Here is an 18,178-nt window from a genome sequence, read left to right as displayed (position 1 = left end):
TTATTTAATTAGTTAATAAGTTTTTTACATAATAAAATAATTATTAGTGTGGAATGGGGGAAAAAAAACCCGCGTTACTACCTGTTAACGTTCACGTCGCTCCAGAACTTGTTTACCAGATGACGTGCACGCTTTGCACTGGGCGTGGATGCTGATTGGACGTCGCAGGGCACGCACGTACAGCACGCACACAGCGTCACGTAATTACCGACCATGGCGGAATGTGGTCGAGTTGACAGCAACACAAGTCACACCATGGATAAAAGCATTACTCTTCCTCCCGATGAAATCTTCCGCAATTTGGAAAACGCAAAGCGCTTCGCCATAGATATCGGTACTTGGAAATATGAGCGCTTTCTTTCATTTTGCGGCCACTTTTGCACACACTGAGCTAATCTTCGTGTTTGTAGACCAGCTCTACCGCAGCCTTAATACTCTGACAAACACTAGACTTTAGGTGAAAGAAGACAAAGCTAATGGTAGCGGCTTAAATTTACACGCGACGTTAATTTGTTTGACAGCTAGTCAGTTTATTCTAAAGATGGAAGTCTGCTGAGCTTTAGGGATTATCGTTTTACCTCATTAAGCGGATGTGTGCCTAACACAACCTGGCCAACTTTGACAAGTGCACGAGCCTGCACGTTAGCTGTTAGCTACTCCGTTATAAGAACTTATCTCTTTCAAGACAATATCAGAGTTTGTCACTTTACTGGTCGTTTTACATTTCGATTCGCCCTGCTGTTTTCTTATCGGACATTATCGATGCTGTTTTGCTTTAACAGGTGGCTCTTTGACAAAGCTGGCTTACTACTCAACCGTCCAGCACAAGGTGGCCAAAGTGCGATCATTCGACCACACTGCAAAGGTACGGATAAAAAAATACACTGTTTACACTTTTAAAATGCAAACACCCAAAAATATGGAATCAGCACACTTGTAGGATGTTCGTTCAGCCTTGTTTTGTTTTTGTTTGTTACTTAGAATAACAAAAACAAACAAACAAAAACAAAGCAAAATCAGATCAAGTATTGGGAAAAATATGCTGACCCATCCTTACATCATCAGCTAGTACTCTGTACTTTTCACGAAGTACATGTCAGTACTTTCTTGCACCTCCTCTGGGTGTTATGATGTGCAGGATTTTTTGAGGTATATGCTCCACAATAAAAACCAAAGCTCTCCATCAAGCTCCTTCTAATAATTTTAACTATAATTTTCAATTAGATTAGTATCTGGGTTGTTTGCTGACCATGTCATGGGGATGAAGAAAAGCTTTAACTGTAGCTTTGGGACGTCCGTAAAAATCACTTAATCATAATGATTGTCATCTCCCTTGGTCCTTTACATTAGATGCATTCCTACACCTTGAAGTCAAACTATTCAGCTACTAAATATATTTCTGATTTTTTTTTTTTTTTTTCAAATCTGATTTGCTACAGAGTTTAAAAAAAAGTGTTGGCCGGACATCGTTCAAGTGTAGTGATTCCACAGTTTTTGTCAGGGCTTGTGGCAGAAGCCAACATCTGGACTGCTTGAAGTACTCAGACATTTCTCTTCCGTATGTCTGTTTTCTAGGAGGCTGCTGGTGACAAGCTGTATGAAATATCAATGCAGGAGGAGGTGACAGCACGCCTGCACTTTATCAAGTTTGAAAATGCTTACATCGAAACATGCTTGGACTTCATTAAAGACCATCTAGTTAACACTGAAACCAAAGTTATCAAAGCCACAGGTGGAGGGGCACACAAGTTCAAAGAGCTAATCGAGAGGAAACTGGGACTCAAGTCAGTATATACAAATCAATGTTAGATATCACCAAAAAAAAACCTTTACCTGTGCTGTATCATTCAGCATTTGTGGCAGTGTGCTAAAGTGTAGAAGCTGTAGGTATAAATGGAAACAAAGGGAGCTACATTTCTAGCATATTCTGGATGACCAGCCTTGAATTAACAATAGTCCTCCGTTCTTGTTGTAACCAGTGCACAAAGCAATATCCTGTCCTCTTCCTGTAAAACAGGAAATTGCAAGACAAATTGTATGGGGTTTTTTTTTTTTTTTTTTTTACAGAAACCTTTGGAAGACCTTATAAAGACTCCTCTGGAAAATATCTACTATTTGATGGCTTGCCAAGTTTGGCAGCCATCTTTTTTTTGTATCGGCTAATTAAACAGACGACAAAAAAATCATTAATGTGATCGAGAGCAAGATACAGTTTCAGTTTTCCCAGTTTGTTACTCTAGTCGTTTAATACAAAAAAGTAACGTATTTGCATCAGCTGGTGCTTGTTTGTAATTATAACCTGTGTAGCCCGTGTAGCTTGAAGAGTGTAAATTTGAAGTCACATTGAATTAGATCGCTTGTTATTGTTGGTGATGATGCTCACCTGTCTTTGTGCTGTACTGTGGCAGAGTGGACAAAGAGGATGAGATGACATGCCTCATCAAGGGCTGTAATTTTGTACTGAAGAACATACCACACGAGGCTTTCGTGTACGCCAAGCATGCCGACTCAGAATTCCGCTTTCAGACGACTAATCCAGACATCTTTCCTTACCTGCTGGTAAACATCGGCTCCGGGGTGTCCATAGTTAAGGTAATACAATAAATAAATAAGAGAATAAAGAATGCTTCTTCTTGTGCTGCTTCTTGTTCTTGTGCTTCTGCTCCCATTCATTACATTGGATCATGTTTCCATTTCTTCCCATCCTTTGCATTTGCACAGATTTTAAGAGTATACTTTGTTATACTTTCCAAATACCCTGTTTTTCCACATGTCTTTGTGTCCTCTTAAAAAGCTCAATTATAGAAACAACAGACAAATACTGGCTTTTTTAAAGGACTTAAGATGCAGTGTTTTTTGTTAAATAGAACATGCTATCACTTCTCTCAATGATGCAGTAAAAATATAATATATAATAATAATATAATAATAGAGGTTATATGATCGCTTTCTTTTGATTTACTAGGTTCTTTTGTGAATAACGCACTACGCTGTATCACTTTTTTTCTCACTTTCTCCAGGTTGAATCAGAGGACAAATTTGAGAGAATAGGAGGAAGCTCAATAGGTGGAGGGACATTCTGGGGACTTGGGGCCCTTCTCACCAAAACAAAGGTATTCTGAGTAATGTAGACTGGTTTTATTACAAGTCATTTATCAGCAACTACTTAAATCGTGTATTTAAGGTTGTCTTGACTTTTCTTATAAAATTTAAACTGTAGAGATTTGACGAGCTGCTACAGTTGGCCTCGAAAGGTCAGCATGCAAGTGTTGATATGCTTGTTAAAGATATCTATGGAGGATCATACGGATATTTGGGCCTGACTGGAGATCTTATAGCGAGCAGTTTTGGGAAGTCTGCTACTGCCGACAAAGGTGAGTCATGGACGAACGGGTTTTATTTAGCTAACCTGTAGTGTTATGTAAGTGTTGAGTCACTCCTCATTTCATTACATTTTGCTAAAACATAATGGGAAAAGGTGCAATAATTTATGTATTATTATTTATTTATTGTAATTTCTGTAAGTAGTATTAAAGAGGACTTTTCCAGGCTTCTAGAAGGACATTTAAAGCTCTTTTTTGGATGTTGGCTGTGTTTTTGTTCTCACACTGCTTCAATGGGAAGGCCAATTAATGGCTGATAATGAATCATTATATCTCGGTTTGTTTTCACTGCATTGTCAGTGTGTTTGGGTTCACACCCATGCTGGACAATTAAGTTGTTGCCAGTCAGATACTTTCCATATTGCACTGCATGGTGGATCAAAATCTTTCTGTGATTCCCAACACCATTGGCTGAAACGCAGCCGCAAACCATTACAGAGCCTCCTCTGTGTTTTAAAGATGGCTGTAGACACGGACTGCTGTATTTCTACCCTGAACTCACCTGTATATATTGAAAATGAATTTAAACAAAAAAAAAAAATAATATCATATCCGTCACTCCATGTGACCTGTTGCCACTAATTTTCAGTTCAGTTCTAGTGTAATTTGGCATACCTCAGCCTTTTTGCCCCGTTTCCCCTCCTGAAGAGTGTCTTCTTGACAGCCACCCTTCCATTGAGACCGTTTCTAATGAGGCTTCAGTGAACTGTAGATGGATCAACTGAAGGGCCATATTTATCTCTGGATTTTTTCCTTTTTCTTAAGGCAGTGAGTTTTATATACTGTTCATCTGCTATAGATATTTGGCATGCCACTTCTTCTTTTATCCTCCAGCTTCCTCAAATATTTCTAATGGGTACACTGCACAGCATGCTGCAATATGCCAAGTCAGCTAATAGCTCTTTGGGAATCACCTGGTCGTTGCAAAAAAGTATTGTCTTATGCCTGTTAACTGTTATCTTTAGCATTTTCGTGGATTCAACTAAAGAAATGGGAGCAAATTATATTTTAAGTGGCAGGCTGCTAATAAGAAAGTGCCTAAAGGGTCAATTTAAAATTGTTTCTTTTTTTAAGTTGTCTGTTATGTGTAGACACAACACTGGTTCATCCCATTAGTTATATTGCATTTTTGTTTAATTGCGAAAATAGTACAAAGACTGGGCTGAAAATGAGCATAAAGCAGTTAATGTCCAAAGAAAACTCTCAAAGACCTTCAAAAGGCTCAAAGAATGTTTTCCCAAGAAAAAATTAGAAACTTGCAAGAATGTGCATCTCATGGAAGCAAATTATAAAGAAATTGTGGGTGGTTAAAGACAGTACTGTGCATCCTTGTAATGTCAGACTCTAACAACATGGTTATATATTGTGTTCTGTATTTGCAGTTTATTCATTTATCATGACAAAAAAAACACCTCACATCCTTTTAGTATGTTTTTAGTCCTAAAATGAAAGAGGCTTGCTCTGAAGATCAACAGCTGCAGGGCAGCAGCTGCAGTAAGCTCAGATTATTCATGGTAAAATGTATTCCAGTGATGGCCTAGTTTCAAAGCGTAATATATCTGAATTTGCATTTAAACTCAAACCACACTAGTCCACCTCAGATTATTACATTTGAGTAGTTTCTTCCTCAGTATGTGGAAAAATGGCTTCTTCCTTTTTAACTGTCATATAATGTTTTTGTGTGTTTGTAAGTGTAGCTACTGCAGTTTAAAGGCTTAATTGATTGAAATAAATTGATTATAACCAGATACTTTTATTTCTCTAACAAGGCAGGATCCCTGTTCTTTTTTACCTTGTTAACTACTTCATGTGATGTTTTTGCTCAAAGACATATGAGCATGGCTGTCATGGCTGAGCATTTCTATTGGAATTGCAGCCCAGTTTAATGCCTAACAATCCTCTCACATACCATATCTTTTAGGGAGGGGTTAACTTGTCAGAACTTGCAATTACAAACGAGTTTGAGCTAACATTAGTGACACCCTATATATTAGGTAATGTCAGGAAAAAAAGATCCTATATAGAGTTTTTCTACTTAGTTTTCTACACATGCTTTCTATCTAACATCAACAGCAACTTGGGGTTTAGGATCTTGCCCAAAGATACTTTGGCAGACTGAAGACTGGAGACACCAACCTTCTAGTTAGTGAATGACCTGCTCTACCTCATGCTGGTTTACTCATATATTACATATTGACCATACATATTAAAGGAGGAAATTGTGTTGAGTTGCTTCTAAGCTATACTTGGCACTGTTGCCTCACTGCAAAAAGTTCTCAACCTGTCGGGTTTTCTTTGTGTATTCCTGCTTCGTTCCATAGTCCAAAGACATGCACTTCCTGGGGTTAGGGGTTAAGTGATGATTCAAATTGCCAATAGGTGTAAATGTTACCATAAATTGGAAAAGTAGAAGAGAATGGATGGATGAGAGCCAAACTCTATCATGATAAATTGAATTTTGTTATTGTCTCCAGGAAAAAAAAGCATCTAATATTTTCCAGTTTTATTACAAATGCAGAATCAAATTGATGCCTCTTCATCCGGTGTTGTATTGGTGAATATTATGGAATAAAGGGATGGTGTTATACCAGAAAATTCAACATCTTTTATAATTTATTGAAGTGAAGTCTGTAACTGTTCAGCTGCTACTGTTGAGCAATTATTGTAGGTAAGTAGTTATTCTAGGTTATAGTTCCAGTTTGAAAAATAAGGAAGTGTTTTAATATGGCTTTTTTTTGTTGTTGTTTTTTGTCTTATGGAGGCTATCACAGTGCCATCCCGGTGCTATTTATATACTAATATAAAGTCTTACCTCTTTTATGCCTTTATGTTCATATAACCTGCTCTGAATTTTAGAGTTTTCTAAAGAAGACATGGCCAAGAGTTTACTCCATATGATCAGCAATGACATCGGGCAGCTGGCCTGTCTTTATGCCAAGCTTCACAACCTGTCCAGAGTGTATTTTGGAGGCTTCTTTATTAGAGGACACCCTGTTACCATGCACACAATCACCTATAGCATCAACTTCTTTACCAAGGCAAGCAAAACTTTGTGCTCTGACACAGAAACAACTTTACAAAAGGCAGTCGTCTATTTGTTTCATGTCAGTGTAGTTGTGAACTGTACAATATTTAAACCACAGCCTTTTGACCTCCTCTTGTTTTGTTGTAGGGTGAAGTTCAGGCCTTGTTTTTGAGACATGAAGGTTATTTGGGAGCCATTGGAGCCTTTCTTAAAGGAGCAGAGGAAGACAGTAAGAAAGAAACAGCTAATACCTGTTGTGGTTTTCAAACAACGATGATTGCACTTGACTGTTCTGCTTGGTATAGACAACAACCTGATCTAGTTGGTCTTTGACAGGGCCCTTGTTCTTATCTTATCATTTCTGCTGCTAACTAGTAGCTGCAAACTCCTTTATATCAAGTAGCTTGCTAGATTCAACCTGTGGTTGGACAGACTCTCTACTCCGCCGTCACGGACTGGAGCTGGACAAAAGTAGTCTTTTTTTTCCTGCCCTTGAGATCCACTGCAAGTTGAAGGGCCACTCTAACCAGAACCTGCAGCACTAGTGCTCCTTCACTAAGCTGTTCAAGACTGCACAACAGGGACTGCCTTTGCTAGTTGGAGTCCAAGATGGTGAAGTTAAAGTCCATCCACAGTGACCACTGGAACAGTTATGGGTATTCTGTGGGAAACATTAAAAGAATAACTGAAAACTTAACAGTATTACGAGAATTTTTTTGGAAGCAGTTTTCAGTGAGATTAAGTATAAATAAAATCTGTGGAGGTGGTTTTTGACAAAAACACATTTCATAAACTGCCATAATAGTATATTAAAGGAATGGTGTATCATCAAAGACCAATAACAGTAACGTTTAAATACGTTAACTTTGCAAAAGACATGTTTAAATATTAACTGTAATGATTATAAAATTCTCCGTAATCCAAACATTGTTTGGTAAATGTATTAACGTTTACATTTTTTCTCCTCTAGATCCAAACCAGTATAGTTGGGGTGAGAATTACGCAGGTAGCTCAGGTCTGATGAGCGTTTCTCCTGACATGAATCCTATGCAACGTGCTCGTAGTGGAACGGTGAGTCCACAGTGAGTTAGAGATTTGTGGTATCTGAAGACCTGAAGCTGGGCCACGTAGCACAACATGGCACATCAGCCCTCATTTGCTAATGTTTTTTTTCTTTACATCCTTTTCCGTCTAATTATTGATAAGTTTGTCTATAAGCTTCAATTAATGTTTTCGTTTTTGATGGAGATGCCATCATTATTGTTCTCGCTGAATACAAAGTCATAAAAAGATTCATTCCATTCATCTTTGTATTCTAATTTTTTCCCCATTTTCTGTCCACACACTCTTCTAACTCTCTCCTTCAGTTTCCTGTAAGTACCTCTGCCTGCTTTGCTTGTTTGGTGGTTTGATGGCACATTGGTTCTGTTCAACACGTCGTGTAACTGCAAACACTGAAACACTTGTTGTGACAGGCATTCATTTGTGTGTTCACATTAGATGAACAATAGAAAATAATATGTTGTTTGATGGTTTTAAAGGATGTGAAGTGTTTCAGGTGTGCACTTTGCTTTTTTTGTAATACCTTGAGCTTCTAGGTCACTGTAGTAGCAAGAGCAGCTATGTGCCCTCCCCACTCCCAGTCTCCCTCCCTCAGCCCACAATCACTGAAATACCCTTGTGCCCAACTTGCATTCACTAGTTTTCATTACTGCAGACTTCTTTGCTTTTCTTTCCTCTCAAGAAACCATCAGCAGATGTACTAAGTTCTTTAAAAGGAAAGGACTTCCTCTAATGGACTATTGATTGTGTCCATTTAATGAATCTGTTGGCTTTCATTGGCTTTTAGAGTTAAATTCTGCTTTAACCTCTCCTCTTTACTACATCTCACGCTCATCTTTTTTGTTGACGCACTGAAGAAACAATACTGACATGAGTGCCACGAAAAAGGGGAAATATTTTAAAATACATCCTGGAATGATGGTGTTTAAGAAGGGTAGCGGGAATAGGCTTGTACAGTTTAACAGCTGGAATAAACGTCAAGTTATCTGAGTGGTTAGGCTTTTATCCATAAAAGCCTTTTATGGGCAAGGCTTGATAGCGTGAATCTTTTCTGTCTCTTTGTTGTACAGTTTGACATGTTGGAGATGGACCGTCTGGAGAGGCAACTGGTGAACCTGCCTCTGCTGCAAGACCCTTCCTCTTACATCCCTGACACTGTGGACCTCACAGAGGATGCTCTGGCCCGTGAATACTGGCTATACTGCTTCGAAGAGGCCTTAGATGGGGTAGGATGGCGTCATAGCTGTAATAGCATGACTTAAATGTGGTAAATATCTGCAAAATTATTCATAAAAGAAGGGGAAAAAAACACAATGACAAAAATCAAGTCGGAGCCCAGCATTCGGCTTTGAAATCAAAGGTATGAATTCTAAGGTGTCTGTTTCTATTAATATTTTAACTCTGTCAGATTAGACAGCTACAAAGTAATGTTGTCTTCTCATTACTATAGACATGACTGACTGCACGTTCTTCCCACGTTACTCATGCATGCAGCATCAGGAAGAGCTGCTAGCTAGTAATTTCCACTAAAGAATGTAAACACAATGGGAACCAAAGCAGTGTTTGTAATGCTATCTGCCAGTCTAGTCACAGTTCCACCTGACTGCACTGGCAGCATCGTTGGCTGTCAGACTGCTCTGTGTTTATTTTGGTCAACCTCAATTAAATTGCTCAAAATAATTCTAACATGCCAGTCTTTCTGTTAGGACGTACTGAGGAATCTCAGATAAGGCATAGGTTCTCATAGATTGTGACACAGCATGCAAGACAAAAAGAAAATGTTGTGCATGACATCCATTTGTTTTCTTCTGAACCCAAAGAAATTATCCCAGTTTTGCTCATAATCGGGTTGATATAGTGGAGTTTGAACCCAGCATACGATTTTTGGGACACTGTTGGGGAGATCTGTCTCTTATGTGGTGGGATCTTTTTTTTTTAACAAAGGAATGAATTTTGACCTGATCCTGGTCTGACAGTAAAGCTTCACGTTTCCCTTTTGGATATGGGAAAAGTTCTAGTCAAAATATTTGCCATTTACATGGTGATATATACACATTTCTTTTATTTCTTTGCTCAAAAGTTGAAGTGTTTTCTGATTACTTTTTTTTTATCCTTGAGCAGGTGGTTAAGAGAGCTGTAGCGAGTCAGCCTGACATGCCGGAGGCAGCCCTGCGTGCTGAGAAGTTCCGTCAGAAATACAGACACAAGCTTCAGACCCTTCGTCAACAGCCATTGTAAGGACTGCTAGTGGCTCTGCTACTGCATCTAGTTTACTCAGAGGTTACTTTAAGTCTAAACTAAAACTCTTTCTTCACCGTCTGCATTAGTTTCATCTCTTTATACCTGCAAAATCTTGATGTTGATCCTGTTTACTCTTTCAGTTTTTAGGACTGGGCTGCACTCCATAAGTGTGGATTAGTAATAGAATCACTGCACTAGGTCTGTAACAGTCTATAAAATTAAAGAAGAAATACTTCCAAATTCCAGATATTTATATATTTTAACTTTCTAATAGTTTATTTCAGAACATTAAAAAAGGGGGGAAACTGTGGAAAAGTGCTTTGCATTTATTATCCCAGCCCGGTTGTTTCTATATGTTTCTCTCTTGCTAATGTAGAGTGCTTCTCTTCTCACCTAGTGCTTATGGATCCCTCACTGTCAGAAGTCTGTTAGACACGAGGGAACACTGTTTAAACGAGTTCAACTTTCCTGATCCCTACTCTAAGGTCTGAGTGAAATCTATCAAATGTGTTGTTTTGCTTTTATGCTCTTTTCTTGAATTTTACAGCTGAATTGGCCTTTAGTGACCAATCTCATGGCTCTGTAGTTTTCTTTTTGTTGACTTTGTTTTTTTTTCTTTCCTTTCATTTTTGGTCATGCTCATGCTGATGTGGTTTCCACCTGCTGAATTTACCCTGTACATGGGTCTTAAACACACTCTACTGTTATTTACTTTACTTTTTTCTTTGTTTTTTTCCTTTGGTGTGACTAGATAATCTGTCCTTTGTTTAATATGAACTTTTATTTTATTTTGTTTTTTTGTATTTCAGATTAAACAGAGGGAGAATGACGTTGCTCTCAAGTACTATCAAAAGGCAGTGAAGTCCTTGGATGAGCTGAGCTGGGAGGAGAAACAGTTTGCCCTAGTCCGGGGTGTCCTGGCTGGGAATGTCTTTGACTGGGGAGCCAAGGCTGTGTCAGAGTGAGTGGACTTTTTTCATCTCTTGCATCTGGGTTCATAGATTACATCAACCCAGCTGCACAAGCTTTTAGAGACACAAAACATTTTAGCTTCAGTCTTGAAGTTTTGAAAGTTTTGTTATTTTTTTGGTAAACTGTTGTTGGTTTGAGCTCACTTTAGTCTGTTTCGTTTTGACACTTACAGCGTCCTGGAATCTGACCCCGAGTTTGGGTTTGAGGAGGCTAAACGACAGCTGGAAGGTATCCAAGTACTTTATTACAATTGCAACTGCACTGCAGATGTATTGTTAACTACATGTTAGCAGGGCATAAGCACTGTCAGAGGTCTATCTGTGTCTCAGTCCATGCAAGCACATTGTGTGTAATGTGAGGGTCAACTGTGTTTCAACAGCAGTCAGACAGACAGAACGTTTAGGCTTATTTTTATTATACTAACATGTCTCCTTGCTTCTCTCACTTTCTCTTGCGTCCTTACATTTTATCTCCTTCCAGTCAGGATGTGAGAGATGAGAAGACCAAACTTTTGTTCCTCTTAAGTAACTTGGTTAGTTTTAATGTCATCGCATGGGTACACCTTGGGTTGATTTGATTGGATTTCCAATCACATATTAGTTTAAGGAGAGAGAAAAAACGTTAAGCCTTAAGATGGCATATTGAAAATCTCCCAGCATCACATGACAACTGAGGCATGAAAATGAACTTTTAAGTGCAAGTAAACATTGTTGTACAGCTGGTGTGGAGACAGATTGATATTTTCAAGAGGAAGGTATCTGTTTAGTTTGACATCACTTCAAACATTTCCTATAAGCTGTGTGCCTTTTTGCTTGCTGTTACACCTTCTGATGTCTGCTGATGATACACTGTCAGGTTTAAGACCTGCTTTTATGCCTCTTGGTGGTCAGACTGACTTTTGTATTTTCTTTTTTATTCCCCTCTCAGAGCGGCCATGGCTCGTTGATTCCTATGACCAGTGGCTTGAAAGACTAAAGGTCAGATTCATTCTGTTGGTCTTCACACTCACAAGCTGTTTTCACATGTGATCTTAGGGCAGTATCTATAATATCAGGCCTGGATCTTGGCTGAAGTTGTGCATTTTTACATGCATCACACAGCAGCAGGCAGTTTGATTCAGACATGTTTTCACCTCTGTGTTGGATATAAGTGTATTCTTTCATTGGAGTTCTCATTAGAAATTAAGCAAACTTTGTTTCCCTCTGGATCTGACTATGTGATTGAAGCTTTTTCGCATATGTACTGCAGTCATGTACCTTTCTAGACATTTCCCTGGAGGAGCTTCGTGTGAAAACAGAAACTGAGACAATAAATGATCTTAAACCTACCATAAACACCTTATGTTCAACACTTTTTGAACTAGGGATAAGCATGTTTTGATGAACCACAAAGAGATAACATCTTCTGGGTGGTCATTAGTAGTGTTTTGCATACTTGCAGGAATGTTGCTGTGTTTTATTTTCTTGATAATTAATGGCTGAATGTCATCCATCCTGGTTTTCTCTTGCAGGGTCCTCCTCATAAGTGTGCCTTGTTTTTCGTAGATAATAGTGGAGTAGACATCATTCTAGGGGTGATGCCTTTTGTAAGAGAGCTTCTCTCTCGAGGAACAGAGGTAGGAAATTGACAGAATAATTACAAAAAGAGAGTATTTGGTCAGATGTTCATTAAACTCTGCAATGATTCTACTGTTTAGGTGGTATTGGCCAGCAACTCTGGTCCAGCTCTGAATGACGTAACGAATGGTGAACTGCAGATACTGACAGAAAGAATTGCTGCTATGGATCCCGTCATTGAGTGAGTGTATATAAGTGATTTTAAATGGGGTTTGATATTGATGAGACAAACTCTTTAGGGTATAGATTTTTATTATTGACCTAAAGGACTAGATACATTTGCTTTAGTTGTTTGCTATAAATTAGTTTTACTTGTCATTTTAGTTTTACACATATTCATCACATCTGAACAGTGATAAACATGAACATGTTTTTTTTTTTAATCTTGGACCATAGTGACCATATTGAGAACAAAACAACAAATAGTTGTGGAGATGTGAATGACTGATTAAAAACAACCTTCACCCCCCCAAAAAATACAATAAATGACAAATAGCTTGTACTAACAGCTCATTCTTAAGGGTGAGCTGCCTTGTATTGGCAACAAAAACATTACTCATTAGGAGCTAGCATGAGCAACAAAATACTTGTAAATAATACTGTACATATGGCTGATGTCTACAAAGCACTGAGCTGTGGTGTGTTTGTTGTTGTGTAGGGCTGGTCTGAGAGAAGACAGGTTGCTGCTGGTGCAGAGCGGTTCCAGTTCTCCGTGTTTGGATCTGAGGTTAGTTGTTTTAGTTTGCATTGAACTTTTTTAATATTTTTTTAAATACTTTAAGTAAGCTTTCCACAAACTGCAGCCTGAAGCTGACAGAAACAATGAGCTCCTCTTGCTCTGAATGCATGCATACAAGCTTCAGTCCATGTCTGTCGAATGAATGAATAAATAAACACATTACATTTGACCTCCACAGCACTGATGGATGAACTGACTATTTTTTTTCCAAAACGCCAAAAAGTCCTGTGAAGTGATAAGAACAAGGTTAATCTGCTTTCAGACCTATAATACTAATATTCTCTCATACAGTCCATTCTGGATTCACTTTAAAATGTTCTCACTACTTTTAAAAACCTATTTGTTTTTGGTTGTTTGCAGGTATAGTTGACGAGAGTACCTTGACTTTTTGTTATGCAAACACAGTCTTATTCACTTTGTCTATTTGATTTTTTCTTTGTATTTATAGTTGATTTAGTCACTAATATGTATAGTGTATATTTTGTATAACCTGTACAGCACTTTGATCAGCTGAAGGTGTTTAATATGTGATGTAGACTCTGACCTGATTTGACTTGACTTCTCTTGGCTCTGTATGATGAGATGAGAAAGTCAATCCCTAATATAATACTGATATTAAAGTAATCAGCATAAGATAATAATATCACATTAGTGATGGCGGGAGAGCCGAATACTGATAAGACAGTTCTGACTTTTAAGTTCCTTTTTTTGGACGGTGTGATAGTCGTGGCTGTGCTCCTATAATGATAAAAATAATAGTGCAAAGTGTGGCTAACATAAGCTGTTAATTGACTCCTTGGGGAGGAGGAGTAAGATAAATCTGATTAAAGCCCCTGTCCTGACAAGAAATCAGGTGATTCTACGTCTTTGTTGTTTCCCAGCCGTCTGGACAAAGTTTTGGCGATGGTTGTGCGGGAGCGGCAGACCGACCTGGTGATCATCGAGGGAATGGGTCGTGCCATTCACACCAATTACTACGCCATGCTCAGCTGTGAGAGCCTCAAGATGGCAGTTATCAAAAACTCGTGGCTGGCCGACCGACTGGGGGGAAAACTGTTCAGCGTGGTCTTCAAGTATGAAGTACCAGCCGGGAAACCAAACAAGGACTGCGGTGCTTTTTCTCCTTCCTGAATGTGACAGAAGCGGTTTGAGTTGAAGCTCTGAATGTAAGGAGGATGATCGTATACTGCCACTGAGTGAACAACCGATTTTAACGCTGACTGTTAAAAATGTATGTGGGTTTTTAAGGGTGATCATTAATTGGGAGATTTGTATGTTTCATTTTAAAGTCGACTTTTGGCTTCATGAACATATTGCTTTCTTGCACATCCATCAAGTTTTCTGTTTAATCATATCATAGCTATCAGTACTACCAGTTTATCTACAAAGCTTTTATTTTGAAAATGTGAGCCTGTCATTCCCAACATGGCTGTGTACATCTAAGGGATTTGACTTTTTGGCTAGATAGAGACAGCAGCAGGAATAATTACAGCTTTCAGTGGTGAGACGTATTTAATGTGCCTTAAGGTTGATGTGATTTCACTCACTCAGTTTTGCATTTAATTCCTGTTGTAGGTGTCATGTTACACAAATGTCAGTTTTTTCCAGCACTCTCAGGCCATAGTCAAAGAAAAACTCACGTTTCTTTTTATGACATTCACTCCACTAATCGAATTGAAATTAAGAATCACTGTCATTGTCATTTATGTAGCTGTTGATGTGGAATCAGGGAAGATCAGCTTGATCAGTGGGAGAAGCAGCACTTTATCACAGCAATTCAAGAAACCTACAGTGTTCCTCCACAAGGTGGCAGTATTCTACTGTGATGTAGATTTTTAGTCTTTAAGTCTTTCCAAAGGTGCTTGGTGTCAAAATTAACACAGCATATTTCAGGTTCAGTAAACTGTAAGCATCACATGGAACTTGATGTCACTGAGCTGGCTGTGGCATGAGTCCATGCATTCACTGTAATTACCTGGCATGTACAAATACACACTGCAATCCATCCCAGAGTCAAAAGATATTTGTTTTAAGGCAATAATATGGCAGCTTCTAGTTGTAACAAACATCAAACCTGATGTGAAGTGGTTTATTGTATTGTTAACTTCATCACAAAGGTCTAAATTCAAGGCAGGCTCTGATTAAAAAAATTCTTGGTATGAAAATATCTCCCAAAGTCACAGTTGCTTCACTTGTGTACTCATATTGCAATATTGTATTTTTCATTTGTACATATATGTGATATACAATTGTGTGTGTGTGTATATAGTTCATATATATATATATATATATATATATATATATATATATATATATATATATATGAAATTACATCACTTCAGTTAAGCACACCAAGCACACTTTTGAGTATTATTATTCTCTTGACAATCAATTTTAATTAAATGGTGAAAACCTATATTTTACCTTTTTGTGTGTGTGTGTGTGTGTGTGCACGTGCGTGTGTGTGTGTGTGTGTTGCATTCTCTTTGTGGATGTGTCAGAAGAGTTTTGAACTGAGTAGAGAAATCGGGAAAGTTGAAAGTTGCCCCATATTAAAAAACCAAACCTGCCCCTGGCAGTATGAAAGCTCAGCACCCTAGTATGTGGCGGTTGATGCCTGCTGGGGAGCTTCGAGCTGATAATGCATGAGGAGGCCTGGCAGGGGGTCCTCCTGCTTTTCCTCTTGCTCATCACTCCCACTGCCAAAACCCACACACAACCAGTTCTGCAGCCTGCCCTTATGGATGTGGTGACATCTGCTTATAGCCTATGAAAGGTCTGCTCTGGTGGGGGTTTTGTTTTTATTTTTTTGCTAGTTTTGAGGGTTTTTTACACTTTCCAGTGCAGACAGGGTTGTGTCTGTCCATCAGTGCAGTCATGCACACATCATGAGATAATGGGCACCCGTTGCCTCCTACAAGCTGTCTAGGTCCTACAAAGGACCTAGACAGCTTGACAAAGTTTGGCTAGCTTGATCCATGGAACTGACACACCTGATGCTGTATGACTACCATCAGTGTTTGATCATAATCTGTGTGCATATACACCACTCTGCTGTTTTGTGCCCAGTGATCAACTCACATAATGAACATTTATTTCCACCATCTTTAAAAATGCACGTGATTAACAGAGAATGATTTTTTTTTTTAAAGAAAAAATGTCTCATTTATGCCAATTATTTAGTATTAATTGAAATATTCAGATGTAGTCTGTTAATAATTAATTCCTTCCATAAATCATTACATTTATTTTAATCTTGCATGATGCCATTAGCTTTTCACAGCTGTTTTTAATAACGGCTATGAATGAAATTTATAAATGTCATTATTGATGCTGATGGTCCTGACAACTCCTGGTGTTTCAAATCATACCAGACTCGTTGTTTGTAGCCATTTGGTATTTTTATAAAAAGCAGGGGTTGTTGGTTCCAAATCTGCCGCTGAAAAAAGTAGTTTGTGTAGAAAAGAAACAGCCTCACCTTGCTCGATGGCTATACAAAATCTTACTCTTTACATTTTTATAATGACTACAGTTTTTGTTTTAAAGAAATGTCAGTGTTGTGACAGCGTAACGTGCAGCTGTAACATTTTGGACTGTATTTGGTTAGCGGTCTAATGGGGGCAAACTGGCAATCAGGACATCCTTAAGCTGTTTGACTTTACAGTGAACTGCTCAAAGCCACTTCAAACATAGGCTCTGGCTCCAGGGAACAGGAACTCCCATTCGGTAACAGGAAGGCCTGTTAGATAATCCACTCTGGATACACACAGTATCTGGGTGAAATGTTGCTGCATACAAAAAAATAAATGTTTTCCCCAAACAAGCAGATGACTAACATCTAACTAATAAAATGCTAAACTAAAAGATCTATAAGTATAAGATGGACTGGCATCAAACATTCACGGTTAGCAGAATGTTACAAATTGGTTAAAAGGAAGTGAAAACTAGCATGTAAGAGACCTGGAGGTTAATTTCCTCCTGCAGATTAATTGGCATTCATGGAAAGTCAAGAAAACAAAGCAAACATAAAGAGATGTGAAAAAACATGTTAACAATTACTGAAACAAACTTAGTGAAATCAGAGACTTACAATGACACTACTTAAAATTATGCCAACATGTTTGATCACCTAGAAACCTTTTTTTATAGATCTGGAGAAGGAAATAAAACCTGTTGTGTTTCTTAATTCTGTGGGTATAGTATTCTAAGTATGTGCCACTCTATAAGAAGAAACTCACTACCATCTTTACAAAGTTCTCTAGTAGATATGCACGGATTGATTTCTTTTTCTTAATGAACTCATTAAGTGAAGGAGAGCATACTATGAACAATTGTAGACACAAATAAAATGTCTATAAAGTTAATCAAATTTGGAAAAAAACATGTTTATTTAAAAATGTTCAGTTATGATTTGACTTTTTGCATAATGTTTTTAAGGCCTGCTTATAAAGTCTTTCTACTGACTGTAATGTGGCCCAACTTGTAGTTCATTTAAGTGAGAATCATGGCCTTGATGCACATTTTGATACGCTAATGATTCCTGCTTAAATGACACTTAAAACAGTTTGTAACTTTTCAAAGCATACAATACAAATGCAACAGCTAAAAAGAATGCCAAATAATTAAAGATGATGAATATTATAATTTAAAATATTAGAACTATTAGAGACATCAACATTTTAGCATTTTCCTCATACTGCAGACTGACAGAGATGGTGGGTGGCTGTAGGTTTCGAGATTCAGCACATTATACTGGGGGAACAAATCACACATGCATGCATACCTATGTTAGCATTGTATTTTCTCAGCCAGTCATCAATAATCTGACCTAAATGAGTAGTTGGTTTGATGTTGTGAAAATCATACCAACTACTTCACCAAACACTTGACAAGGCACAAAAACGACTTCAAAAAACCTCAGCAGCTGCAGTGGAACAGACCATTTGTCACATTTTTTTTTGTACAACTTTCCAATTATAGATAAGGCTCATAACACACTGATACCACAGCTCCAGTGAGACAGTGACGCATTGACTGTTACTGTTTGCATAACACAAATCACTGTAGTTACAGTAAACACAGTCGTTTCAAAAGAAGTTTTCTTCTCAAGTTTGAATTTCAACACGCTGTGGCTGAACCT

The 18,178-nt window shown here is 38.1% G+C and overlaps 1 protein-coding gene across 2 annotated transcripts; it reads left to right on the top strand.

Moving 5' to 3' along the window:
- The first annotated feature begins 202 nt into the window (after positions 1–202).
- Positions 203–15,300, top strand: pank4 (pantothenate kinase 4 (inactive)). 2 transcript variants are annotated; one of them, XM_063473628.1, is made up of 19 exons: positions 203–334; positions 783–865; positions 1,576–1,784; positions 2,409–2,592; positions 3,021–3,113; positions 3,221–3,374; positions 6,240–6,421; positions 6,556–6,637; positions 7,379–7,479; positions 8,541–8,696; positions 9,592–9,704; positions 10,109–10,196; positions 10,521–10,672; positions 10,856–10,911; positions 11,611–11,660; positions 12,194–12,298; positions 12,380–12,480; positions 12,958–13,026; positions 13,920–15,300. In XM_063473628.1, the coding sequence occupies exons 1-19, from the start codon at positions 214–216 to the stop codon at positions 14,167–14,169; spliced, it is 2,349 nt and encodes a 782-aa protein (XP_063329698.1). In that variant the 5' UTR covers positions 203–213; the 3' UTR covers positions 14,170–15,300. The 2 variants fall into 2 exon arrangements, with proteins under 2 accessions (XP_063329698.1, XP_063329700.1); XM_063473630.1 differs by lacking the exon at positions 203–334 and having other exon boundaries at positions 782–865; positions 1,576–1,620; positions 13,920–15,299.
- The last annotated feature ends 2,878 nt before the right edge of the window (positions 15,301–18,178 follow it).

The sequence above is a fragment of the Pelmatolapia mariae genome, linkage group LG5, assembly GCF_036321145.2.
Source record: "Pelmatolapia mariae isolate MD_Pm_ZW linkage group LG5, Pm_UMD_F_2, whole genome shotgun sequence".
Taxonomy (NCBI): Eukaryota; Metazoa; Chordata; class Actinopteri; order Cichliformes; family Cichlidae; genus Pelmatolapia; species Pelmatolapia mariae.
This window is presented reverse-complemented; position numbering and strand designations above follow the sequence as displayed.

Coding starts and splice junctions, on each gene's coding strand:
- pank4 (XM_063473628.1), top strand. CDS start 214: ATGGCGGAATGTGGTCGAGTTGACAGCAACACAAGTCACACCATGGAT. Junction 2,593..3,020: donor CCGGGGTGTCCATAGTTAAG/GTAATACAATAA, acceptor CACTTTCTCCAG/GTTGAATCAGAGGACAAATT. Junction 9,705..10,108: donor ACCCTTCGTCAACAGCCATT/GTAAGGACTGCT, acceptor CTTCTCACCTAG/TGCTTATGGATCCCTCACTG.